General features: G+C 39.3%; 1 protein-coding gene across 8 annotated transcripts in view; it reads left to right on the top strand.

Moving 5' to 3' along the window:
- The window catches only part of LOC124238283 (serine/threonine-protein phosphatase 6 regulatory ankyrin repeat subunit B), a 291,103-nt gene that overhangs the window by 185,888 nt on the left and 77,769 nt on the right, over positions 1 to 27,446 (top strand). For 5 of the 8 annotated variants that reach the window (XM_046659051.1, XM_046659044.1, XM_046659053.1 and 2 more), the window contains 7 exons: positions 1,242 to 1,320; positions 9,951 to 10,065; positions 18,917 to 18,999; positions 20,171 to 20,234; positions 22,209 to 22,277; positions 24,623 to 24,763; positions 26,663 to 26,746. In XM_046659051.1, the coding sequence (XP_046515007.1) occupies positions 1,242 to 1,320; positions 9,951 to 10,065; positions 18,917 to 18,999; positions 20,171 to 20,234; positions 22,209 to 22,277; positions 24,623 to 24,763; positions 26,663 to 26,746 (635 nt within the window). The remainder of the gene's footprint in view (positions 1 to 1,241; positions 1,321 to 9,950; positions 10,066 to 18,916; positions 19,000 to 20,170; positions 20,235 to 22,208; positions 22,278 to 24,622; positions 24,764 to 26,662; positions 26,747 to 27,446) is intronic. The other 3 variants (XM_046659052.1, XM_046659045.1, XM_046659048.1) reach the window with 1 other exon arrangement.

Raw genomic sequence — 27,446 nt, 5'->3', positions numbered from 1 at the left:
CCCCCCCCCCTCCCCTCCCCCTCCTCCCCCTCCTCCTGCTCCTTCTCCTCCTTATTTCTTCTTTGCAATTCCTGAATGAAAGAATACGTTCTCTCTACTGGGGATACTTTTGGTCTAAAAAAACAGTAATATTTTCTTTGGAGTATTACTATTTTAGTAGAAATCCCATTAATGACTGTTTCTTAGTTAAATGTGTAAGACTTTGGTATTTGCTATAATGATGATCAGTATATAGATTCTGTACATTTTCCATGTTTTGCCTTAATCTGTATTAGGAAGTTCCATCATTTATATCTTGAATAATAGAGAGATATATAAATTCCTCACACATTTCCAGGTGATCATTAGAATGGTAATTTGCTAAGCCTTTGCGTGTCTTCATCCTGTGATTTCTAATGAGTTAAGTGAAGCAAGCGTTTCCCTTTTGGAACTATCAGAAGTGTTATTTTTCTGTGGAGCTAGAATGTAGGGAATGGTGGCAGGTTCCAGGTCACTTTTGAGAGTTGCAGTGATTTATAGCAGTTTGTCAACTTCAGGTCAAACAAGGCCAAACAAGTAAACACAGCGTTTGTCTTTTTTCATGCACTGTAGACAAAAGTTGAAAAAATACCTTGAAGGAAAGTCTTCTTCTAGATCACAGGAGAGGAAAAAGATTTTGGATGATTGCCTCAGTGTGAAACAGGGCACTTTAAAAATTGTCAGTGTAACTAGAAATTTGGTATTTTTTCTGTAAAATAATTTTCACTTCTCTAAGCTTCTTTAAAATGTGATGAGGGGTCAGCCAGTGGCGTAGCAGTTAAGTTCTCATGCTCCACTTCAGCGGCCCAGGGTTCACTGGTTCACATCCCGGACATGGACCTACACACTGCTTATCAAGGCATACTGTGGCAGGCGTCCCACGTATAAAGTAGAGGAAGATGGGCATGGATGTTAGCTCAGGGCCAGTCTTCCTCAGCAAAAAGAGGAGGATTGGTGGCGGATGTTAGTTCAGGCTAATCTTCCCCCAAAAAATAAATAAATAAATGAATTAATTAATTAAAAAATGTGATGTTATGTAGTAACTTGAGATATCATAGGTACTTTACCTTTTGTTTTCAAAATTATCTTTTGCCTATTGTAATTTTTTATCAAACTTTTTAAAAAATTTAAATTGATATTTTCAGGGCATTGCCAGCAGTGTCCATAGGGATGTTTCAGATTGATATCACTGGTCCATTGTTTCTTTCTCTCTCGTTTTTTAGAGTAAAGATGGTAAAAGTCCACTGCACATGACAGCTGTCCATGGAAGGTTCACGCGGTCACAAACCCTCATTCAGAATGGTAAGAGAGATTCACCCACAGTGTTATTTGAACAGTTTCCTGGCATGACTGAGTTTGGCTGTCAGTCATCTGAATGGAAAGATGATGTTCTGTTTTAGAATTTATTAAGCTTGAATTTACACTGTCCTTTCACTGTCACTGTCCATCTTAGGAGTGAGAACATAGAGCCACTAAGTTTCACAGTCAATCCCAGTAGTCAGTGAACATGTGAGTTCTGAACCTGGAAATGATATTCTTACATAGGCTCGAGATCTTGCACTTTTCACTCTGAAACTGGTAAAAATAAGTATCATACATTTTCTAGCAGCAAATCTGAATTATTTTTAAATTTTAGAATTCAGCATTGTTCCTTAAGTTAAAACTCATTAAGCTTCCCGGGCAAAGGCAGGAAAAATGAGGTGACTTAGAGGAAAAGCAGGTAAGTACGTGATATAAAGGATCATAAAATCATAGGTTTGATATAGACTTTGGAAAGTCACATAATCTAGTAATTTTTCAGATTGAACCATTGGGTTGTGCCTCTAACCAAAGTACTAGGGAGTGTCCGTTCACATCGTGGTCCACCTTACTATTATTGGGTCATGGCCAGCGTCTGTGAGTGCATTGACCTTGACAAGACAACTTGTGCTATCTTCGCAAACCTTAGAGACAATTGAAAAAAAAACAGGCTTAATCCAGATTTTATGCTGACATTCCAGGTGAACTCAGCAGTTTCTAAACTATCTTTAGTTGACCCACATTTCTACTTCTCAAAATTCTGACATTCATCAATTTTCTTGGACCTATCCTTTTCTCATCCGTAAGAGTTTTGAACAACATACACTTGAATTGTTAGTGGTACTAAGCTGTGTCTTAGGCACTCAAGTCATAAAACCAAAAAGTCTTTTGACGTTTGGATGGGAGACCAGCCAGGGGAATTATGTTTAGGGAGCAAAGTACCTGCAGCAAAGCAAAGCAAGTTTGTAATAATTTCAGTGAAGCTATAGGGGAAAGGAAATCCTAACGAGTGTGCAGTGAGCAAAGGAAGGTGAAGTGAAAATTAACTGCATAGTACCCACTAATTCTAATTGGAAATAGGCGGCATGCCTTTGACATTCACGTTATTGAAAAGGCCACTTTAATTATTTTGTTTTGCTTGAAGTAAACAAAAAGAGGTAGGGAGTGCCTTAGTGTCTCTCCTTTGCACACTTTCCTCATCCCACTGTATTTCTCAATTGTTTTTCAGAAATAGTGTCTGCTGCCTTAAAAACAAACCAAACTGGGGAGATATTTGATACCCATTTTTTAAAATTTAATGTGAATTTAATCAACGGGCCTTAACTCTATGGCATAAAAAGCTTTGTTCCTTGTTAAAGCAATTTCAAGCACCAGTGACCAGATCAGAGAAAGAGCAGTTTTTCTCCTTGTAAGCACTGCCTTCCTATAGATCCATCCCCATGGGCCAGACCATGCTAGCCTTCTCCTTGGAATCAAGGCTGTGACCCATCTCCACTGTATCATGCTAGTATGCTTGCAGCATTTCTGGGGGTGCTGCTGGCTGCTTTGACCTCTCCAAAAGCCATCCCTGTGGACTTGAAGACTTTTAGGCCCTCTCCAAACATGCTTACTAGACTTTTGAGTTGGGACAAGGCCTGAGAGAGACCCCATTTCTTGTCCTCTGTGATTAAGGAGCTTGTATCAGAGCCTGTCTCATTCTTGGCTGGCCTGGCATTTTGCTGGTGGGTTGAGTGGGACATAGGAGCCTGGGATGATGAGGATATAGTGGCTGTAATACATAGCACATTATATATAATGATAAGGCTAACATCGATGGGGTGTTGACGCTGTGCCAGACACTTGGCTAAGCACTCCACGTAAATCCTTTCAACCACCGTGAGAAAGAGGTGCTATTACTATCTCCATTTCAGAGATGGGGACACTGAGGCAGAGAGGTTGTCCCTTTTTTGGGGATCTACAGCAGGTATGTTGAGGCACAGAGACTGGCACTCAGGCAGTCTAACATTAGAGACTGAACTCTTAACCACTACACTTATAAATGTGTTCTCTGGACGAACAACAACATGTTAAAAAAGTTGTTTTAACTTGAATCCTATTTACTCTAAGAGTCACTTATATTTGGAATAGAGTTGTCCCTGTAAAGGGTGATCTGGCATTCTCTTCTCCCAGCTGACAATTCTTTGAGTTCATAACACATGTGAGAACTGCGAGTTCTTCCATTTGACATTTTTTAAAACGCCCTTAGGGAGAAGAATAGGAAGCATTTTCTTTCGTCCTGTTTGTTGACTTCCTTCTGGGTAAAATCCAGAGGCTCACACCCCCGGGGCCGGTGTCCATCCTCCAGAGTGAGTCACTGCCCAGCAGGACCCTGAATGCCGGTCCTACAGGGGACATCGGTTGGCTCCCTAAAGTAACTGGACGTGCTACTGAGGAACATTCTTTGTGTTCATTTATTTGTTTTCTTAAGTCGTTCTGGTGTTTGGGCCTTATATGGCATTTCTGTGCTTCTCTGACTGCTCTGCAGTCAGGGTTATTAGTTCTTCATAATAATTTTTTTTTTTCCAGAATCATTCAGTTTTGGTAAGACAATCGTTGAAAGAAAAACGAGAAAAAAAAACCTCTTTTCTTTTTTAGTTAGTAAGCAAAGACTACCTGTGCTGTTCGATCCCATTGTTTGTCATCTGAAGCTGTGTTGTCACAGTCAGGGTGGGAAAGAACTGAGTGAAGATACAGTATGACTTCGGGAGGCATTTGAGCCGGCCATTTGCTGTAGGCAGCTGCCTCAGACGCTGTCTAGCAGGTTACAAAAGTTCAAAACTGATGTTTTTTTCATAGAAGCTTTAAAAATAAACAGAGCTTGAAAAGGAAGAGCAAGTGATAGGTTAGGATGATTCATTGTGAGATTTTTGACCCTGTGGTTCACAATTCTTCCAAGGCGACTTTATAAGATGACCATTCTTGTTTGTGCAATGAAAATCTAATTTCAGATGAATGCCTAGATAATGCTGCATAAATTATCCCTTCTGACACACTCTGCATACTTCTAAATTCACAAATGTTTATTTTCCTCACTAATTATCAGTGATTGATTACTAGCATTTAACTTGTGACCCATGAACAGAAAAGATATTTAATTTGCATTCCAAGCAATCAGAGATTTTCAAGTGAAAGTGGAAAGGTTTGGGGAGTGACTATAAAATAGAAATTCATTCATCCAGAAGTTCTTCAATATAAAATATATTTCTGAATGACAACAAATACACAGTCTCTCTTTTCTTTTTCTAATAAGTTATGATGTTTTCCTGAAATATATTTTAAGTGGCAAATGTGGAAGCATATATGGGAGGTAATTATCTGTATTTTTATAATTTTAAGTTGACTTTTGAAATGATAGTAAGAACAACATGAAGAAACTTTATCAGCTCAGCCCCTTTTCCACTCTTTCCAATATTTTTCACTGTTCTCTTTCCCTACCCAATTTTTGGCATATTTGAGGCTGGTAAACATGGAAGCCCTAACATTTGTTAAGAGAGGTTTGGTGGCTCTTGGCTGGGAAGGACATGGAGAAATGTAGTGTTTGTCCAGGGCAAAGGCTGCTCTGAAGTCTGGGGCCTCTGCCTTCCCAGATCAGCTCCATGCGTGGACATTCCAGGCCAACCACTGTGGGCAGTTCTTAGACAGATACGTGTACCCCAGATTGCTCTGAGGTATCCATGGAGACCTGTCTTGGCTGCCTGTCCCCAAGGCTACCATCAAATCATAAAAATGATCTAAATTGGATACTTCTAAATTCAGATCATAGTGAACTATCTTTTGATTCACTAGAAGATTGCAATAACTAATTTTATTTTATTATTTTTCTTGATTATAAAATTAGAACATGCTCACTGTAGAATAAAGTTAAATCATTAAAGACATCCCCCATGATCCCCATCAATGTGTTTCCGCAGTCCATCTCAAGAATTTCTGCTGAAAATTTGGCGAAACGTCCAGATTTTTCTATGTAGTTAAGAATGTGTATATAAAGATATGTAATTACTACTTTTACTTTTACAGAAATGATCATAGTCTATTTATTTGAACAACTAGTTTAAAAATAACTACTGTACCACAGAAACAAAGATTTGAGGAAAGATCAGCGTTTGTATTCAAGTTGCCATTTATATTTCTCTGTCACAATCAAAGTAAAAAAAAGATTTACTTTTTTGTAAACAGCTCTTAAGTGTCAAATCCCAAATATGCAAATTTATTGGCAGATTGATTTTTCAAGTTAAACTCTACATGCAGAAGTCTTGGCTGTAGAGTGAAGCATCTTAAATCCTGTGTAAACATATGTGCTAATCGTAGTTTTTAAAGCATTTGCCCTGCTACAAAGCCCCTACATATTTGGTAACTATTTCACTTTGTAGCAAAGATTCTTACTCACTAACTGTGTTTTACCAATATACCCGGCTAAAAGAAATATTATTTGCTGAAAATAAATCTTAGAGAGTTGATGGTCATAATGATCAACGGTAGGATTCATTAGAATGAAGGGCCATGCGGATATTATTGTGAAGATTTTATAATGGTCCTGTTGTAAGAGATGGTGTCTTAGCTTGGAAGTTAATGTTCTTTCCCCAGATCTGAGAAGATTCTCGATAGCTTCTTTTTTGGTGTAGTGCTCAAATATGCTGCTAATGGCAGCGCAAATGGGCACAGCCTTTCTCAAAAGCGATTTACCAGTGTCTACCAAGGGCCTTCAAAACATTCATACTTTTGACCCAGTAGTTCTACTTCTAAAAAAGTTGCTGAAGGAAATGATCTGAAATGTGAGTAAACATTATTAACAAATACCGTCAGTCCTGTGTTTTTCTTAATGGCAAAATTTGGGAATAGCCTAAATGCCTAGTAATTGGAGACTTGCTAAGTAAATTCTCTAAATATCGATGTCATCTAGCCATTTACAGTTACATTAATGAAACAAATTAACGACATGGGAAGTGTTTGTGATATAATGTTAATGGGGAAAGCAGGATACAAAACCTTTCTACCCTATGATCTCAACTATTAGAAATTTGTACATACACACACTCCCAACTGGAAGGAAATATTCCAGAATATTAATACTGACCATCTTGGATAATCAGTGAATTTATAGATGACTTATCTTTTCTTCTTTGTATTTCACTGCATCTTCTAAATTTTCTACAAAGAGAAAATTACTTTCTCAATCAGAAATAAGTTATTTGAAACAAATATATAGTATCTTCCCAGATTAATCTAAGCCATTCATATAACCTTTACATTCTCAAACTAAACATTATAATATTCATATATCTGATAATGGTATATTTTAGTTTTAAAATATCAGCTTCCTTTAGTTCAATATAATTGATAGTGAGAATAAAGCTCAGGATTTGAGGGAAATATGTAGAATATTTTGTGAAACAAAATTTTCTAATGAGACCTGCTCTAAAATACCTGATAGCTGAGCATGTGATCTGACAATTCGGTAACTTACTGCTTTCCATAATACTGCCGAGGTGTGATTCTGAACAGGACAGCTGGGAAATAAAACCTCAAAAGAGCTCACATTCTGTGCCCCCATAGCCTGGGCGCTTTCCTTGATTAAGATAGACGTGCGTATTAGCTTACATGAGTACAAGTATGCACTGCGTACTTTCTTCTTCTTGGTGTACTTCCTTTTCCTTCACTTCCTCACCTTTTCCTCTAGCTTTCTTCAGGCCCTTCCTTTTTAATTTGGATATAATTCACATACCATAAAAGTCACCATTTAGAAGTGTATAAGTCAGTGGCTTTCAGTATTTTCACAAGGTTTTACAACCATAACCATTAACTAATTCCTGAACATTTCATCACCCCAAAAAGAAACCTCATATCCATTAGCGGTCACTTCCTATTCTTCCCTCTCCTTGATTCTTCCTAATTGGTTGATTTTCAAGGGTTCTTAAAATATTTGGGAGATTATCCACTTATCAGTAATACATGTTGCAAATATTTTCACATGTCAATTTCTTTATTGCCAGGGGGTGGGGAAAGCCTTTCTAATTACAACTCAAAATCTAAATACAATAAAAGAAAAGACTGATACATTACCAAAAAAAATTCCAAAGTCAAATGAAAATCTAGGGGAAAAATATTTTTAACATGTATTACTGATAAATGGGTAATCTCCCAAATATTTTAAGAGCCCTTGAAAATCAAGGAATAGAAGACCACACATGCACACACATTTAGAAAAATGGACAAAAGTCAGGAACAAGTTGTTCATAGCAAAAGATAAACAAATGGTCCTTCAATATATGAAAAGATGCTCCACTTCCTTATCAAGAGAAATGCAAGTGAAAACTACACTGAGATACCAATTCTTACTCATCGGTTGGCAGATACTCAAAAGCTTGACAAGGCTGAGGGGAAAAGGCACTCTCAGACGTTGCTGCTGTAAGTGCAAATTGCACAGCACCTGCAGAAGGAAATTTGGCAAAATCCAGCAAAACCACATATTCATTTACCTTTGACCTAGAAATCCCCTTTCTGGGAATTTAACCTGAAAAAACACCCAACACGTACAAAACAACATACTTATGAGATTATTTACTGCAGGGTTCCCAATAATAGCTAACTAATATTTGCAACCTAAATACTCGTCCATAAGAGACTAGTGTACTAACTAGTACATCCATGCAAGGGAAAACCATAAAGCTGTACAAAAATGGGGAAGATCTCCAAGAAGTGATCTCTAGGAGTGAATTCCAGGGAATATTGTCAAGTGAAAAAAACAAAAGTAAGGTATGAAAGAGTCTATTTGCTTATTTTTGCAGAGAAATGCAGGAAGCATAAACCAGAACTAATGAAAATGATTATTGTAGGATATGGTTGAGGATGAAGTGGAAGGGATGGAAATGAGAGTGAGGCTTTTAAAAAATATAATTTGACTTTGGAAACATTTAAGTGTTTTTCACATTAATAAAATTCAATCAAAACCCAGTAAAGATTTTGAAAACAAACAGAATGAAATGAACGTAGCTACAGTGTGTGTATTAAATTGATAACATAAGGTCACAAAACAAGGAATCCAAGTAACTTTTGAACAAAGTACTCCCTGTGTATGCTAAAATAATTACAGAAAATTTGTTGAGAAATAGGATATTCGCAGTCTCAAAGGATCACCCCACAAACTGCTTGTTAATTACAAAGGGGAAAAGACATTTTTGCAATAGAGAATGCTGGCAGGCATCACCTTAACCAAGTAATCAAACCTCTTTTTTATTGTGGTAAAATATACATAACATAAAACTTGCCATTTTAACTATTTTTAAGCGTACGGTTCAGTGGCACTAAGTACATTCACGTTGTTGTGCAACCAACACCACTATCCATTTTCAGAACTTTTTCATCTTCCCAAACTGAAACTCTGTACTCATTGCAAATAATTAAACTTTGGATCACCCAGTAATGCAATAACTTGACCTTCTGTGTGTGCCGAGAAGATGCAGTGGGTGTGCACGTCGATTCTGGGGGATTCTTGCCAACATGTTTAGCCTGAATCTAATAGGAAATAAGCAGGCAGTTCCAGAATGTAGGACATTCTACGTGACACTTGGCTTGGCCTCCAAAAATATCAATGGCATGAGAGACTAAAAATAAATAAATATATACATAAATAAAAGGCAAGAGGGTTGTTTTAAGTTAAAGGAAACTAAAGAGACATGATAACCAAATGCTATTAGAATCTTTGATTGGATCCTGAAATTTAAAAAAAAAATAGCTATAAAGCCCATTTTTGGGACAATTGGAGAAATTGGAGTATGCACTGTTTATTACATAAAATTTTGTATCACTGTTAAATTTCTTGGATGTGATGATGGAATTATGGTTATATGGGAGAATGTCTTTGTTCTTAGCAATGAAATGTCATGACATCTAATTTATTTTTAAATGGCTCCTCAAATAAATGGATAAATTGACCAATTATATTTGCATATATGTCTATATGAAAAGAGGAGAGAAAAAAAGAAATGTTGTAAAATAAAAAGTTGGGGATAAGGAAGGGAAAATAAAACCAAATAAGATGAAAATACCATATTATTAAAAGGACTGTAGATGGTTAATGTGATGGTTTTTGCAAATATGGACATTTTTGGTCCATAGTTTATGCTTTTACTCATTCATCATATTTTAAACTGGAAAAGCAAACTACATAAAATATTTTCCTGAACTCTGTATTCCCTTTGGTTCTTATGCTTTAGTATAAGATTTACACAGGTCTTTAATTCAGCAGGTGAAATTGAAATTGTGTGTCTTCAGAAGTACGTTTTATGGAATTTGATTACATCATTCCTTCAGAGCAGAAATCTCTGCTGTTGTAAGATTTTAGATCCTTAAGTAAGACAATATGGAGAAATTTTCCAAAAGCCTTTCTAATAGACTTCCCTCTGTGCAGATTTAATGATACTCCTACTTCAGACGGTGACTTGTCCCCTTGAAAAGCATTGTTGTACTTCAGAACAGAGATGCACACAGAGTAGAAAAGAAATCAACGTTTGGTCAGTGTGAGTGACTAGTGTAGAATGCAGTATCTGAATCAACTTGAATCCTTATGTTATTCTGTATTCAAACATCTCTTTCAGGAGGTGAAATTGACTGTGTGGATAAGGATGGCAACACTCCTCTCCACGTGGCTGCAAGATACGGTCACGAGCTTTTGATTAACACCTTAATAACCAGCGGAGCTGACACAGCCAAGTAGGTTACTGCGAAAACATGGCAGAATAGTTGCCGCACGTGGGAATCCTGTCACAGGGATTCTGCCATGCAGTGGATAGTTCCCTTTTATCCAAGCTAATGTGGATCCGTACCAGTATGCTAAACACAAATTGTTTGAACTAAATTGACTTTTAATGACAGTTGCAGGGAAGAACCAATTTTATTTTTCAGCTGTAACGGAAAGAGACCTATTTCAGTGGTTTTAATTAAGGAGATTTGAACTTTATTCCTAATTCTGCTTTCTAATATCCTTCTGTCCTTTCTGATGTTCAGGGTTAGTTAAGCGGGAAAAGTAAAACATAATTGGTCAAATTCAGAATTTATTCAGAATGCTTGCTCAGTTTTAGTGATTATAATTATAGGGTACAATTGAGTAAATCTGCTGCGTAGGGAAGGGAGACCTGACTTCATTTTACACTTCAATTCAACAAGAATTCATAAACATCTGTATGAGTCTGTCACGGTGCTGGCTGCCATGGGAAATTTCACAAGTAAGTTACCTGGTTGGTACCTTCAAGGAGCTCATCATTTTGTTCGAGGTCCAAGTCCCTCTTAAGACAAAGAACCAAGCAAGATAGTACATAATAAAGTTCTAAATGCAACAGGTATTAAGTGGCAAAATGTTTTGTGTGACCGTATATGCCATAGAGTGTAGACAGGAAGGAGAGAGCTCGAAGATAGCCAGAGTTTTCAGAAAAGCCTTCAAGGAGCAGGTGAGTTTTAGGCAGACTTTGAAGGATGAGAATTACTTGAGTAGCGCAGAGAGTGACAGACGTCCCAAGCAGGGAGGAAAGCAGGAGCAAAAGATGAAGAGTACCATTCCGGGAAGAGTTTGGCCTGACAGAGCAGAGGGTGTGTGACGGTGCCGGCCTTGCCCAGAGGCAGTATCATGTCATGGGTTGGGAGCCCACGCTTTTGTGGGCATTACCTGGGCTCCAATCCAAGCTACCTTGCCCGTGAGCTACGTGACCTTGAGCCTGTTGCTCAATCTCTCTCTGCTTTGCTTTCCTCATTTGAAAAATGGGAGTAATATGAGTACTTATCCATAGGTTTGTTATGAGGATTAAAGGACTTAATTGCATGTAAAGCTCTCAGGTCTATGTTAAGACCTATATGAGTGTGAGTTATATAAATATATCTGTTAAGATTATTAAAGAAGGTAATCCATGTTCACAGCTCTTTGAACAGTGCCTAGCACATAGTAAGCTATCAATAAATGTTAACTGTTATTTTATTACTTAATACTATGTAGTAGAACCAAGTTAAAGAGGACCTTAAATGCCTGAATAAAGGGTTTAGCCTTGATCACAGAGACTGTGGGTAACAATAACCAAAGTTTCAAGAGAAGAACAATATGAGGGCAGTGTAATATTAGCAATTCTGTTGTGTTTGCCCAGAATCGAATTGAGAATCTTGCTTGAGAAAAGCCAAAATTTAAATGATCCAGGGAAGGCGTGGTGGGTTCCAGTGACCTTCTGGGCCCTCAGTCTAGTGGTGGAGAGAAGAGCAACAGCAGATGACTGCGGCAGTGTGAGGTTTGTTATGACGGGGTTTGGAGCAGCCTGTGGAAACCATTAGGGAAACACTGACTCTCTGGGTTCCACAGATTAGCTGACAGTTCAGCAAGGAGTTTGTCAGGTGGACAGAGTTGTAGGAGGTAAAAATATAGAGGGGGAAGAAAGGAAGGACATTCAGGCAGAGGGAAGACTATTTACAAAGGCACAGATGTGTGAACGTGTTCAAAGCAGCTTCCCAAGGCTAGATTATCTGATGTGTGTCGGGGAGGGGGAAGCAATGAGGTGGGAAGGCCGGAAGAGCCACATCTTGAAGGACCTTGCATGTCCTGCTAAGGAGTTGGATTCCATTTGGAGGCATTCGGCAGCTGTTAAAGAATTCTAAGTGAGTGTAGAGTAGGTTGTGTCTCATGACCCCACTGGTGTGTAAGAAAGATCGCTCTGATAGCAGTCCAGACATATTGGAGGTGGTCCAGACTACAAACGCTTGGCAGCCTCTTGCCAATGTCCAGGGGAGAAGAGATGAGGGCTCAGGCTTAGGACAAGGCTGAGGGCGACAGAGGAGGAGCATGCTGACAGAGTAAGAGCAGTGAGGGGGTCTCCTTTCAGAAGGGAAAGGAATAGGTTCAAGCCAAAGGACCTTTTTTGACCGGGACTTTGCAAGATAAAAGCAGCAGCTCAGCTTTTGTGGAAAGAGCACTGTGCTAGGATTCAGGAGGCTTGTACCGGACTCTGGAGTTCCCAACCAGACCCTGGCTGCCCAAAGCCGGAGAGCATATATGCTTAGTGTTCATTTAGTAGAAGTAAAAGATCAAGGCACAGACCGGCTTCACCTTTGATGTGTTAATATTTTCAGGGGTATTTTTCTTTCAACTCTGGGTTACTTGGGGAGTTTTAGCCAAATAACCATGAATTTCTGATTTTCTTTCAGATTTAAATCAGTTTGAAGGATATAGATAAACTGGCCCCAATACTTAACTTAAAGTTTCCAAAAGACAAATTTAACTCAAACAGCACAAAGTTTATTTCCTTGTAGTTATTTTGCCTTCAGTTTATGCAAACACATAGCATGTGGCAAAAGTGCCTTAGAAATGGCGTTGTTGTTCAAGTAGCCTTTCCTTCCACTGACTGTGCTGTGTCCTGCAGATGCCGAGGGGGGAAGCATTGTCCCAGCCTCAGAGCCACAGCTGCTCTCTTTTGTCACGACATGTCTGGGGATAAGAGTGTAACAACAGTGGTTCATTAGACAGCAACCGTGTGTGTGTGCGCACGCATGCACATCTGGCTAGTGTATGGGAGGGACATCACCTAAGGAGAAAATACCAAAATGAGGCGGAGGAGATTAACTTTGCTGAAGGACCCCCAGAACATCACTGTTCCCCTGGCTCCTTGTAGATCTGTGTAGGGTAGCTTGTGAAAGAGGAGAAAAGCAGGCCTTTCCTTCTATAAATAAGTGAATGAATAGCATTTATGAAAATAACCCATATTCATTCATAAACAATGTGGCCTAATGTATTTTAAAAGATCTCTGTATGACAAGTTTTATGGTCACTACTTTATTATGAGTTTATTTGAATCTTACTCTCAGGCCTTGATGAATGTTCTTTGTTACTCTTTTTGCTTCTCTCAACTTTAAGTCAGAGAACTTTCTGCAACTTGGCTCAGTGCTCACGCCACTTTATGTGGTGTCAAGCCCTTTGGGGTTTCTTCTTTAACCTTTTCAGGTTGGGGCCCTGTCTCTAGGATTTTAATCTGTCTTCTACCTTACCGATTATGCTCTCACTTCTTCTTCTGCCTCAACTGCAGCAGAATTAGGGTATTGTAGTTATGCAGCCAACTGGTTCTAACATTCATTCATTCACTAAATGTTGAAGGCCTGTTAAGTGTCACCCACTGTGTCAGGTTCTGGGGTTACAGAGGTCCCTGCCCTCAAGGAATGTGTAATCCACTGGGGGCAAGAATTAAACAAGCAGTTACACTCATGCATGCTAAGTGTGATGCCAGAACAGTCGCTGGGTGCCACTGGGACACAGGAGGACGTATCTGGGACATAGCAGGGTAGGGAGGGCGTCTGGGAAAAGCAATGGTTAGTGGAGACTGCAGGGTGGGTAGCGAGTAGTTAGGTCACGGTATGGAGAGTCTTGCAGATCCCCAGTTAGACTTAAATTATTTTTATTATAATGTTACTTGAATATGTGTAAACATAAGACTACATAGAAACTCCTTAGGCTTTTGACCCTAATATATCAATAAATCCAAAAAAACCCCAAAATGCTTGCAAACAACATTCATGTTAACTGCATAGGTTAGCAATAGCAGCAAACATTCGTGAGGGCTTTCCCATGCTAGGCACACTCTGAGGGGTTGCATTTAACTGTCACAGCACCACAGGGTAAGTGTCATGATTATCACCATCTTACAAGTGAAGTAAATGAGGCACAGAGAGGTCCAGTTACCTGCCCAAGGTCACAGAGCTAATGGGGAGTGGAAATGGGACTCTATCCTTGGCCATCTGGATCTGGAGCCTCAGCTCCTGAGCACAAGACTTGCTGCCTTTCTATGTAATGGGTGATGTGATAGTCTGTGTTTTGCCAACATTAAATCCCCATTTACGTGGCGTTATGGTCCTGGTGGCTAAGGTGCTGACTCTTTAGAGTTCAGTTCACATGTGGGAGTGCAGGTTTTGCAGTGGCTTAAACAACGTGGTGGGACAGTAAACTCATCACACAGCACAAAGGCCTTTATTCCAACTCCTGCCAAATCGTTTGCATCAGAAGGCTCAGTGTACTGCGTTTTCATTGGCTCTCCCTAGGTTCAGATATCATTCGTGTGTAAGCCCACCTTTATTCTTTTCTCATTGGTCCCTGCCAGTTAAAGTAGTACACAGCACCAGTGCGATCCTAAGTACAGACATGGGTGCGGCAATTGGCAGAGGGACGTAATGATGAGGCAGTTGTTCAGATGAGTCAAAATATGCTTTTATGCCAATTGCTTTAGATTGTCATCAAAGGAAAAGACAACTTAAAAATTCTCACAGAGAACTCCTGAAAGCCCAAAGATATATCAGCGACCCCCAGAGATGCACTAGTTTGAGAAAGGCCATGAGGAGCAGGGGAGAAAGAGAGTTTCAGGTGGAGGGATCTGCATGTGCAAAAGCTGGGGGCAGGACAGAGCCTGGCTTGTCCAGGAGGAATGGACAGAAGTTCACTGGGATTCTAGAATATGTATAGGTTAAGCAACAGCCAGGTCCAGAAGGGACGTCATAAGCCATGTCAGAGTGCTTGCACTTGATTCAAAAGAAACCCCTGAAAATGTCTGTAGGTTGCAAAGAGCAAGGACCAGGCCTCGTTGTTGTGAGTTACACCTGAATGCCTGTAACTTAGGGGTGCATAATAAATACTTGAACAATGTAGAGAAAATTAATAAGAAATTGATTTTTTGATTTGGGTTGATCGGTTGAGTAAAGGTCATAAAATCATTTGATGATCAAAGTCATCAAATAATTTTTTCTTGTCCACTCAGTGGGCAAAACCAAACGAATGTCCCCATCCCCAGGAGAGTTGTGAGATCAATATTGTAAAGGATTTTGAAGCATAGAAAGATACCAGACATGCCAGCTGATCAGAATTCATCTTGGCTTTTAAGGAATCATACATCTAAGTTTAAGGAAGCACAACCTGATTACGACTTCAAAACTCACAGACTTCCTATTACCCACCTAAGCTAATGATAATCACAAGGACAATAATACGACTAATACGTGGTAAAGGCTCACCATGGGCCAGACCCATGAATTTAGAATTTAGCACTCTGTGTGCATTATTTCAATTAGTCCTTACAATTTCTCCTTAAGATCGACACTCTTATTGTCTTTATTTTCTGGATGAGAGAACCATTATGTACTTGCTGAGGATCAAATTGCTAATAAGCGGCAAAAGTAGGACTCAAAACCAACCCATCACCTTAACCACAGTGTTCTTTACCCTATGGCCTAAGGGATGGCTCTAGAAAAGACTAGATGTGGGAAGGGCAGCCGTGTCTCTCTGATGCCAAGGGGAAAGCCTAAAAGAACCTGTATTCTAATGGTGCAGACGCCCTTCACTCCCCTCGGATAGCTCTCTACAATTTATTCTGACCTCATTTATTCTGAAATAACTGGGTTGGAGACGCCAGCTAACAGCTAAATTAGAAATAGCTAATACAAATGTGTTCCATTAATTTTATGACTGGTCAAATAAATGTAGTAATTTAACTGGAATTGGTCTCCTCTTTCCTGTAATTTATTCATTGTTAAGTTTAGGGTTATCTGACGTCTTAATTCTTGATCTCCCCTACGTATACCTAACAAAGTAAAGGTGCTGCTTCTTATTTGACTGAGAGAGCCAAACCCTAATATTCCTGCTAAAGGTTTTATGATCCTTCCTTTATAAGTAGTCTTACTTTATAACAATAAAGGAGTAATTTTGAAATGCATGAGTCATTTCTAAATTGATTCAGAGATTCTGAATTTTGCTTTTATTCTCTTTCCAATCTTGGACTGATCTTTAGTCTTCCTTTTGAACTGTAGCGTCGTATTCAAGTTCAAATGCCAATAGTACTTCAGTCTAAATTAATATGTTTTCAAAACCTACACTGAGGTGGTGACTTTTTATTAACTATGAAAGAAGAGTATATATCAGGCAGCTTTTTTGCTAGACCTTTTAGAGTAGTTCTACCTCCCTTATCTTCTCAGGTTTATAAGTAACAGTGAAAAAAATGAAATAATTAACTAATGTAGAATGTGATGAATTATCTAAGGACAGTGGTGTTAAGGTGGCAGAGTTGATGAGAAGTATTGATGATGAAGGTTGTGGAATATGTTCCAATACTGTTACTGTTACACTATCAGTTATACTTTTTATGTTTTTGCTGATTGGTTTCTTATAGAGTTGGATGCTATTTTCTCTCATTCATTTGCTTGTATCATTTTATATAAAGATATAGATTTTATGTATCTTTATAAAATATATATTATATACTGTGTGCATATATACACATATATGTGTATATATGTGTGTACATATAATAATATGTACATAATGTATATTATATATAAAACTTTAACATTTATTTTTTCATATAATATATATTTGTGTGTATATATATATGTGTGTGTAAGTTTATTTATATATATATATATATATAAAGAATGAATGAAGAAGTCTCAAAGAATTCTTGAGAAATCCAATCCTTGATTTCAGGCATGTTGTTTCAGAAACTTAAAACTGTCCTAGAAAATATTCTATCCATTTTCCTCTTTCAAATGTCCAAAGATATTTAATCATATATTTTTACTTTACCTGCCCAGAACAAATAAAATGGTTAGGTAGAATCCCATTAGCTTAAAGTTCCGTTTAGTGAGGAGCTTTTAAAATATGTAATACATTTAAAAAATTACTATGTTTACTGGCATCAATAAAGAGTCATATAAGTAGCAGCATAAATAGAAAAGCTCCTCTCCCATCCCCCAACTCCCTCTTCCTTTTCATGAGCATCAAGGTTGTCACTGATGCAATTGCTTTCCAGAATTTTTTGTAAATGGTGAGGGAGGCAATTACAAGCAGTTCTCCTCCGCGTGGCACTGCCCGGAAGACGGGCAAATTGCATCTCTTGATGGATGCCAGCTATTATACGCGCTGGGTTGGAAATCTCCATATAGGGAAAGGAAAATGAGCAGAGGGAAGACTAAACAAATACACCAATAAATAGGAAGGAGTTTTCATGGAAAGAGAGAGGTGGTTAAATGCTGGCAGACTCAAATTTTGCAAAACCCTGAATACTGTGAAATATCTATGCATATGTATATACATTCACACATTCATGTGACTTCACATACGAAGTTATTCACATCGTAATAACTTTTGACATAGCAAATAAAATTCATGTATCTGAAGCTTAACAAATTCAAATCATATGTGTTTTTTTATGAAGCGTAGAATCTGAAAATGGGCCACTTTGTGTTGGAGAAGGAAATTAGGTAATTAATCTGCAGATGTAAATAGACATACTTGCTTGTGTTACGCAGAGGATTTACAAAATCTGAAATATATTATTTGAATATAATGAGATCTTATGAGAAGTGATCACTAACATTATAAATGCTTGGAAGTACACAGGAACCTCCCGATGATGCTGTTTGTTGTGAACTACAGTTCAGCACACAGCTTTGGGTCCTTGTTCGAGGAGAGGTGATAGGCAAGAGGAGGAGGATTTAGTTCTGAAGGCAGAAAGCACTGCCATCAGAAGGCTGCCATCCCCTAAGCGTTCATCCTGGGGACTGTGTTATGGTGGGGGATCAGTCTAAAAAGTCCTTTTCTAGATTCTTTCTCTAATACTGTTAGGGAAAATATATTAGATTTCTGAAATGGATGCAAGGCAATGTTTATTACTCCTAACTGCGTTTTTGTGCCTGGTATCTTGATGTGGGTTAATGTGCAATATAAAAGTCTATTAGGAAGCTGAGTTTCACCTGCACAAGGTAAACATTAGTTTTTATTCTCATCCAAAGTTTTATTTTCAATAATATAGTCATTATTAACTTAGCAAAGTGCTTGGCACATAATAGGTCAATAGTAACTATTTATTTATCAATTCCAGGAATAGGGTTGCTTTTGAAAGTTGAGAGTTTGTCTTGTTATCTCTGGCAATTAGGGTAGTATCTGATGCTTAGAAAGTGTTGAATAGATGAATGAATGAATAAGACACAAAATTGATGAGCTGAAAGAAAAAAGAAAGGGAAATTAATTTTAAATGGAAAGAGTCACTGTTTATATGAAACATTTTCTTAAAAATATACATTCCTGGGGCTGGCCCCGTGGCCCAGTGTTTAAGTTTGCGCACTCCGCTGCAGGCAGCCCAGTGTTTTGTCGGTTCGAATCCTGGGCGCGGACATGGCACTGCTCATCAAACCACGCTGAGGCAGCGTCCCACGTGCCACAACTAGAAGGACCCACAACTAAAAATATACAACTATGTACCAGGGGGCTTTGGGGAGAAAAAGGAAAAAAAAAATGAAATCTTTAAAAATATATATATATACATTCCTGTTGTTATTGGCTTTAAATTCTGGTTTAGGTTGAGGGTTTTATTATTTTAAGGTGGAAAATAATTGCGTAATTATTTCTCAAGTGGAAAAATTACTGAATTATTTCAGCCAAGAGTTCCTAAGTGAGGTGTGGTGGATTTAATTTTCCTCTGAGAACTTCTAGAAAGGTAATCGTCCTTCTGCATGTGTCTTGAGATCTGCTACTGTGAGCTGCTCTGTTTTTCCTCCTCAGGTGTGGAGTCCATAGCATGTTCCCCCTACATTTAGCCGCCCTAAACGCTCACTCTGACTGCTGCAGAAAGTTGTTATCATCCGGTAAGTAACTCCATCCCACAGCTGAGGCTTCCTGGTCCTGTAAACGAGCCCCTTGGCTTCCAGTGTCTGGTCAGAGTGAGCGGCTGCCTGCACTTCATGTCATTCATTACCCGACTTGGCAGGATGAGTTGCGTCCACAGCTAACTGCGTGTGACAGCTCCCAGCAGTCCTTGCTGTTGAAGCTGTTTGCATGTCAGTATTCCTGCCCCAGAAGGAGAGTCTTGTCTGCTTTTCAAGTTAAAGTTTTGGGTGAGGCAGAGTGAGAGGCAAGCAGGGACGGCCCTGGCTTAGAGGAAGTTTGTCACAGGAGAGAACATTGTTGAGGCTTAAAATGGTGGCCTAACATTTAATATTTTTAACAAGGGAAAAGGGCCAAATCCCCCATGTTTCAATGGTAGAAAATGTCATGTTGCCTTCCTACTCCGTGGGCTCTGACAAATCACTACAGTTGATCCCCTCCAACTAGGTTTAATTTTTACTTTTTTAACGCGAGGCTATTTGGAACCAAGAAATTCTTTCTGGTGTGGCGCTTTGCTAATCTTTCTTATCGCGGCTTCTGCCAACCTCCATGTATTAAGAAGTTCCTGGCTTTCAAAGATGATGGAAGTCTGCAAGGCAAAGATTGTTTGTGAATTAATTCAACAGATATTCTAGAGGCATTTTTTTCCCTTTAAGTACTTTACCTATTATTGATTCTGCTTTCACTGCTTTTGGCATGTTTAAAAATAATCCCTGCATGGAAGCATGTTTCCCAAATCTTAAGCCAACTGAAAGATAATAACACACTTAAGAAAATATCTATTCCAGCATGTGAAGATTCCTCCTCTGCCTTCCCTGTTTTCTCCATGTGTTCTGTCTGCCTGTCTATTGCCCTACTTATCTCAAATTGGTTTCATAAATTTCTATCCTGGGATTGAAATATGGGGCTGTGGTTCACCCAGGGCTGAATGTGAAAATAAATTCTTCTTGACTTCACGGTTCTTCCTATAAAATTGCCAAGCTTGAGCAGTTACCATTTGTTTCCATGACAACCTCTGTCTGACTACAGTTGCTTGCGTTCTGGTTTTTCTACTAACTGATTTTTCTGTCTCTGCAATGTTTCTTGTGGTTTAACTAGGACAAAAGTATAGCATAGTATCCTTGTTTAGTAATGAGCACGTGCTGTCTGCAGGCTTTGAAATAGACACCCCAGATAAATTTGGACGAACGTGCCTTCATGCTGCTGCTGCAGGAGGGTGAGTAGTGAGCAATTTCATGACTACTAATTCGTCTTGATTGACTCAAGTTGTCTGTGAATCAAAGGCAACTTCCTTAGTAAAATGAGTAAGAATCATTTCTGCCAATACCAAACATGACTATGTTGCATTTCTAGATCACTTGTGTTTTTGTTCTTCCAAAGAAAAATTGTTAGTCCATCTCATATAGAAAATAGTTTTTCTTTGGTTTTCTTTTCTCTCTTTTCTTTTTATTTTTTTTAAATTTCAGATTTTAAATTTCAGATTTTCAGCCTATAGACTATGTGGTACCTCCTTCACCAAAAGAAAATAGAGATTTGTTCCTAAATTTTTCCTTTTTGTTGCTGGTAGGTGGGTGATGATCAAGCAAATGCAAGATTGAGTTAATTCCTGTTCACTAACAGACATTTTTGTCCCTATTTCAAAACTGATTTTTAAGCTTTTCTAGTGACTAAGTGTGAACCAAGGTCAAGAAAACCCAAAGGCTAGGCAAGAAGTGGCTTAATCCTTCTCTTTTTTTTTAAGTTGTAAAGATAGTTCTTCATCAGATACTCTTTTCCATATTAGCGGTTAGATTAAGGCTCTGATCAGTGTATTGTTGATTTATGACCACCCACTGACCAAACATGGCCTCTCTCGGATGACCTTGTTTGGGTAAGGTGTTGGTTCTTAACCAATTTCCTAGTCCTTAAGGAAAGCAAAGCTTCTCCATTTGTCATCTGTATGTTACCAAAGGCATTACCTATTTATCAGAGGTGGATTGACTGTGAAGCTGTGAGGCCCCTTATTTGCACGGTTCCCTTCTGAAGTCTTGTATCTAGTTTTTATTCATAATTTTGTATTTTTTAAAAGACCCTCCATCTCCCTATCGCATCCCCACAGGTCGTATGAGCTTTATGAGCCTCACAACCTGGATGTGTCTCTGCTTTTGATCCTTTAGCTTCATTCAGTAAGAGACAGGTGCTCTGTGTCAACCGGCATGCTACACCAACACAGAATGGTCTCAGAGAGTTCTTATATTTTATGATTGAACCAGCCAGGTTTCTGAGAAAGGTGGCCATACAGGGTGCATGTGGGATGGGGAGAACCCTGCTCAGGTTTATCATTAATGAAATCATTTCTCTTATTAAAATGATAATAAAACAGTAAGTCCTAGGCCACTTCTTAGCATCCCAAGTTTAGAACAATGATGGCTGATTGTCTCTTTTTATGGCCACATTTTAAAAAATATCAGACCTGTACAGAAAGTGGCAACACACTATTCTGGATTCATGTCTGAAACTCCCATTAGAATTAATGTTTAGCTACATGCCCTTCAGTAGGAGAATTTACTTCAGTAGGTCCTTTTCTCTCCACTAAATGTGATTTATTGCTTCTGCAAATGACAAGGAAGCTTTGGAAGATCACTGTGCTCCATTACATCATTCTCAGCCCTGGTTCTGCACATTTATTTACCTAGATTAAAAAGACAGGGAAGTGCAGCTGTTCTATTTTCCATTAAGGAGAGTCTGGGTCGAAAATGCTTATCATGGTGAATTCATTCTGCTGTGATAAAAGGTAATGCTCATCCACTCTGGCTCATTGTTTAAAGGTGACATGAAATTATTATAGCTTTAAGGGGTTGTTTCATAAACTCTTGATGGTTTTGAAAGAAAATTTAGGATAAATGAGGAAACCATCGCTGCAAAGTTTAATCATGTAATAATCATTACATTCCTTAGTCATGGAATGAAAATGTTTCATCAAACTCTTTAATGTATTGATTTATTAGCTTTGAAAAAATGGACTTTGAAACTTTAGATTCTTACAGTATGGCATTACTCTTATATGTTCATGTTATTTTTTGTGCTGGCAGAGTTTAAAGCTGGAGCTATCATTTCCCCTCTGTCTGCATTCTGCAAAAAACAGCTCCTTCTGAAGATAGCCCAGCGCTTGACCTCTACCGTCTTAATGATGTTTTCCCTGTCTTTCTAGTAATGTGGAATGTATAAAACTCTTGCAGAGCAGCGGAGCGGACTTCCATAAAAAGGACAAGTGTGGGAGGTATGTAAACATGGAACTCTGCTTCAAATGCCTAAATAAAAGGAGCAGGGAACAGTCTATCTGGAATCATGTTATGTTGAAATGGTAAGCAGGGAAACTAGTTGGGGGAGCTCCCATCCTCAGAAGGAAACTCCTTCTTGTAGGGAAAGCACTAGCAAAGCAGGCACGAGCCACCAGGAAAGCATCTCCTCTCACAGCTTCTGTTAGAAGGGCCAGTGGTCTCTCTTCTCCTTCCAATTTTTGTTTCAATATCCTACATGGATATAGTTTTAAAAATTCTATTTGTAACAGAGTAGAATGCTTTAGCCCACCTAACCCAGAATTTGATCACAAGATCTGGACCATTTTATTATATTGATTGAACATTTGATCTTGGGATAAATCTTTAGACATGTTTACAACATTAAACATACACACACACACACACACACACACACACACATACATAGCTAGTAGCCCCTTTGGCTATTAGGCTGGGTCATAGAACTTTTATTACCTTAATGGTCCTTTGCATAGCTAAATCATGCCATAATACTTGCTGGTCCATGGATATATATATACATTTTTAATTTAATTTAATTTAATTTTTCCATAGCATCTCTCTAACCCTCCCGTCCACATGCATCCTGGCTCTTGGAGTTGCCACAAATTTCTCCTCTTACCAACCTACCTGAGACAACTGCTCCTCCTATTTCCAGATTTATGTTGAGAGACACCTCCCTCCCCTCTGACAGGGCTGCCCTCCTCTCTGCTGCCCTAACACCCTCCGTACTCCATGACTGCAGCACACCTCGCACTGTCTCGTGGACTCTGCTTGACTCTCTCCTCACCTGACTGTGGGTGAGGACAGGGACTGGTCTCATTTTCTCTTTGTCTCTGGGCTCTGCCGCATTAGGTTGATACCTAATAATTTTCATACTTTTAATTAAAACATAAGCAATCCAATATGTAAAATACTCATAATTTGCTTTTTTTGGATGAAAGAGGAGAAAATCAACTCCTAAGAGAGCGCATAAATTGACTACTAATATAAAATAGTGGTACTTGAAAATTGAGAAATAGTTCTTGAGATAAAGTTACTTTATTTCTAGTATTCTATTTGATTATTAGTCTCTGAATATTGGCTAGGCGTACCAGATAAACTGTTAAGTAATCGAGGACTAAAAGTAAGTAATATAAAACAAATTACTTCATATTTCTGCAATGCCTTCCCCTTGACAAGGTGCTTGTATTTTCCAGATATTACTCACTTGGGTTCTTCCGGTAAATCTGTGAGAGATATGGAGATGCTTATTATCCTTTATAATAGATGAGAAAGCTGAGCCCAGAGAAACTAAAGTTATATATGTACACGGAAGTTTAGACCAGAATGGACCTTAGGGGACAGCTGCTCAAAGGTCCTTATTGAAATAAAGATGAGGAACCCCAGGCCTAGGGAGTGGACCTGGTTTGGCTCGGCTTTCAGGTCTCCCCAGACCAGATCCCAGGGCTTCTAATTCCTTGTGCATTTTTCTCCCAAGTAACCTGCATCCCTACCTTCAAGATGCTTTCAGTTCAGTAGAGAAGATGAGACAACACCAATAAAGTCAAGGCAATGTGTGATGGGAGCTCAAGAGAGACCCAGACAGGAGCCACACAGTCTCAGACAAAAGAGAAAGAGAACTTCTAGAACTTAGGAAGTTTTGGGGTTTTGGTGGTGGAAGCTTTGAAGTTGGTGGGTGGAAGTGGTTCAGGAAAGGGCATTCCAGGGAAGAAAATGCCAGAGGGAAAGGTAGAGGAAGTGTGAACATGCTCAGGAAAAACTCAGTCATTCAGTTTGGATGCAGTAATGGGCTCAGCTAGGGGAGAGAGAGAGACTTTATAAAGATAGATGGGGACCAGTTTGGGAAGGTCTTCAATTCCGGACTACAGAATCAAGACTTTGCTCAGTGGGGAGGACCGAAGGTTTTAGAACAGGGTTGTCACATGTGGGTACTGGACCTTAGAAAACCCAGTTCTTCATTCATAACAACTAGAAATTCTATGGGAGTTTGATTAGAGCTAAGGAGGCCAATAGGGATGGTATTGCAATAGTCCAAATACGCAGTAATGTAGACCTGAACCATGATAGGCCCTAGGAATGCAAAGAAAGGATAAATCTGCAGGTGGGTGGCCTTGTCTGAAGCCACTATCTTTGTAGCCTCAGTTCCGGCTTGTAAAGTCAGAGGAGGGCATTCCCTTGGCCTCCACACTCTGAGAGCTGAGGAGCTTTCCACACCCCTAGGGGTACTGCTGTTGATGCTAGTGCTGATGACGGGTCTGTTTTTCAGGCCGAATGAAGTAATAAATTGCTGTTTGTTTTTCAGGACCCCTCTGCACTATGCAGCTGCAAATTGTCATTTCCACTGTATTGAGACATTAGTAACCACAGGGGCCAACGTTAATGAAACAGATGACTGGGGACGGACAGCTTTGCACTATGCTGCTGCATCAGACATGGATAGAAAGTAAAAACAGCCTTGGTCATGTTTCCGCTGGGGGTAGGGCTGGGAACGGGGAGGGTTTGCTCATTTTTCTTCATACTGCCTCGCAGAAACTGTGGATAAAGAACCTCTCTCACCCAGACCCAGAGAAGTTGGAATTGCTTCATCCCTAGCCCCAGTTTTCCCATTCTCCTCTCTTTATGTTTGATTATTACATCTCTGCACAATTACTCCCCTTCTCTGTTCTTTGGGTTGAATGCCAAGCGGAGATGTCAAGCCCAGGTCTTCAGTTCATTCAAAATCTGTTGTAATTTATCTGGTCATATAAAGCAGTTTTCATCATCACCACTTAAATGCTTCATTTGCTGTAAAACTTACATTTGCTGATATATATGTCATGCGTCAAAAATATTCATCTATGCATAATCCCAATAGCCTTCAAGCGCAGCATCACTATGTGTAAACTAGGCACTATTGTTCCAAACTGGGCGTGAATGCTCTTTCAGGAGCTGGAGGGGAGGGAGTTGGTTGTCCTGGACACTTTTGGATTCTAGGTGGCTAGGAATGGAAAACAGAAATAAGTGAACCAGTTCAGGGGAAAAGGTAGGAGAGGCACCCACAGTTAATGAGATTGTTCTCAGAGACTTAAGGAGCAGGGCCCCCTTCATAATAATACTTTTTGATAACCCTGTTTGGAGAACTGTTGAGTTATTTGCTGCCCTGTGCTGTGGAACTGATTCTGGGGCAGTGCTAACTCCTTTTCTCATAGAGCAATGGCTTTCAAACATTTTAGACTGTGACCCACAGTAAGAAATACATTTTGCATCATGACCCAGTGCACATGCTCCTCATGTGTATTTTTTATGTATATGTGTGTCAAATGGAAACAAAAATTTCCTAAAGCCATGTATACTTTTACTATGTGTGATGCATTCTGATATTTTCTTTTATTTCATTAAAAAATAATACTGACTGCAACCCACTAAATTGATTTCAGAATTCAGTAAAGAATTATGATCCATATTTCCACAGTTTGGAAAACACTGCTTGCTTTTCTCTTCCTATTTATATAATATTGGCCAGTCCGATGTAGCATGCAGGATCCCGTAGCCATGCAGGTGATTAACTCAACAAATGCATACCGAGCATCTTCCATGTGCCAAGCTCTGTGCTAGTCCCTTGGAATAGAATGGAGGGGCAAGTCTCCATCTGTTAAGAGGTAGAGAAGGAATCCAGGATGATGAAGAATTACCCTGGCGGATGAGGGGTGACTAGGACCCCATTCCTGGATAAATGAGATGCTGAGCTGCCAAGGAGGCAGCAAGGAATGTGGTAGGAGTCAGAGAAGTTTGAGCTAAATTGCCTCCTTTTCATTTGGGGAGTTTAGGATATTTATGGAAGGATGGACTACTAATTTGTCAACTAAATCGCTGATACCTGGGTGGAAGTTTTAGGAAAGTCATGTTCTCAACTGGATTCCTTGGGAGAGAATATATTTACTGGGAGGCCTTGGAGAGGACCAGGAATATCCTCAATGAAAAATCAGTAGTGCTCATATCTTATGGGTTGGGAGAAAAATCGTTGAGATATAAATTGCACCCAAGTCGTTAGCAACTTTGACATTAAAAAAATTAATTGTAGGGCCTGGCCCTGTGGCCTAGTGGTTAAAAATTCACATACTCTGCTTCAGCAGCCCAGGTTCACGGGTTCAGATCCTGGGTGCAGACCTACACCACTCACCAGCCATGCTGTGGTGGTGTCTCACATATAAAGCAGAGGAAGACTGGCACAGATGTTAGCCCAGGGTTAATCTTCCTCAAGCAAAAAAAAAAAGAGGAAGATTGGCAATGGATGTTAGCTCAGGATGAATCTTCCTCAGGGAAAAAAAATTAATTGTAATTTTTTTCTTTCCCTTATGCTGAGAAGTAAGACTATCTTAGGAAATGCCCATGAAAATTCAGAAGAACTTGAAAGAGCCCGAGAACTGAAGGAAAAGGAAGCCGCATCGTAAGTTTCTTCTCAGCTTAAGCACGAGGTGCACGTACTGATGCTCTGTCTGCTTCTCTGGGTTGCCATGTGGGCCAGCCTTACTATTTTTGGGTTTCACTTGGGGTCTTGAGGAAGTTATGTGGACTTGCTTTAATGAAGAAGAAACTGTTCTTTTAAAACATCTTTCAATTACGCTATTTTCACTCAGGGAACTCTTTCTAAAATTGTAAGCTTTGCCTGGACCATCACTGTGATTGGTCAGAGATTTTTATGACCAGGTGTCTTAAATATCATTTCTGACTCTGCTGTGTATCATGTGCCTCAGAGAACATAGTAAGCCTCTTCTCAGGGCCTTAGGCTCTCCTTTTATGGCCTGGGGATAACTATTTAGCAGATTCTATAAATAAATGTTTTGAGATTTTAGTGTGAAATGCACCAGTTGTACTCTCCCTCCCTCCCTAAAACACACACACACACACCACAAAGCCACGCACACATCAACTTACAGATAGCCCCCTGCTTCCTGCAGACAGCTTCTGTGGCTTCTGACAGGGGCTTAGCTATTACTGTGATAGGGGCTGGAATGACTGCCATCACCCAGGGGTGTTGATACATGGGGAGCTCTAATGCTTCATCCTCTGAGAGTCCTTCCTGCACCACAGGTCACAGTGATGTCAGTGCAAATAATCTATAACCAATCTAGAAATCAAAATTGGCT

This window comes from Equus quagga, chromosome 4, assembly GCF_021613505.1.
Source record: "Equus quagga isolate Etosha38 chromosome 4, UCLA_HA_Equagga_1.0, whole genome shotgun sequence".
NCBI classification, from domain to species: Eukaryota; Metazoa; Chordata; class Mammalia; order Perissodactyla; family Equidae; genus Equus; species Equus quagga.
This window is presented reverse-complemented; position numbering and strand designations above follow the sequence as displayed.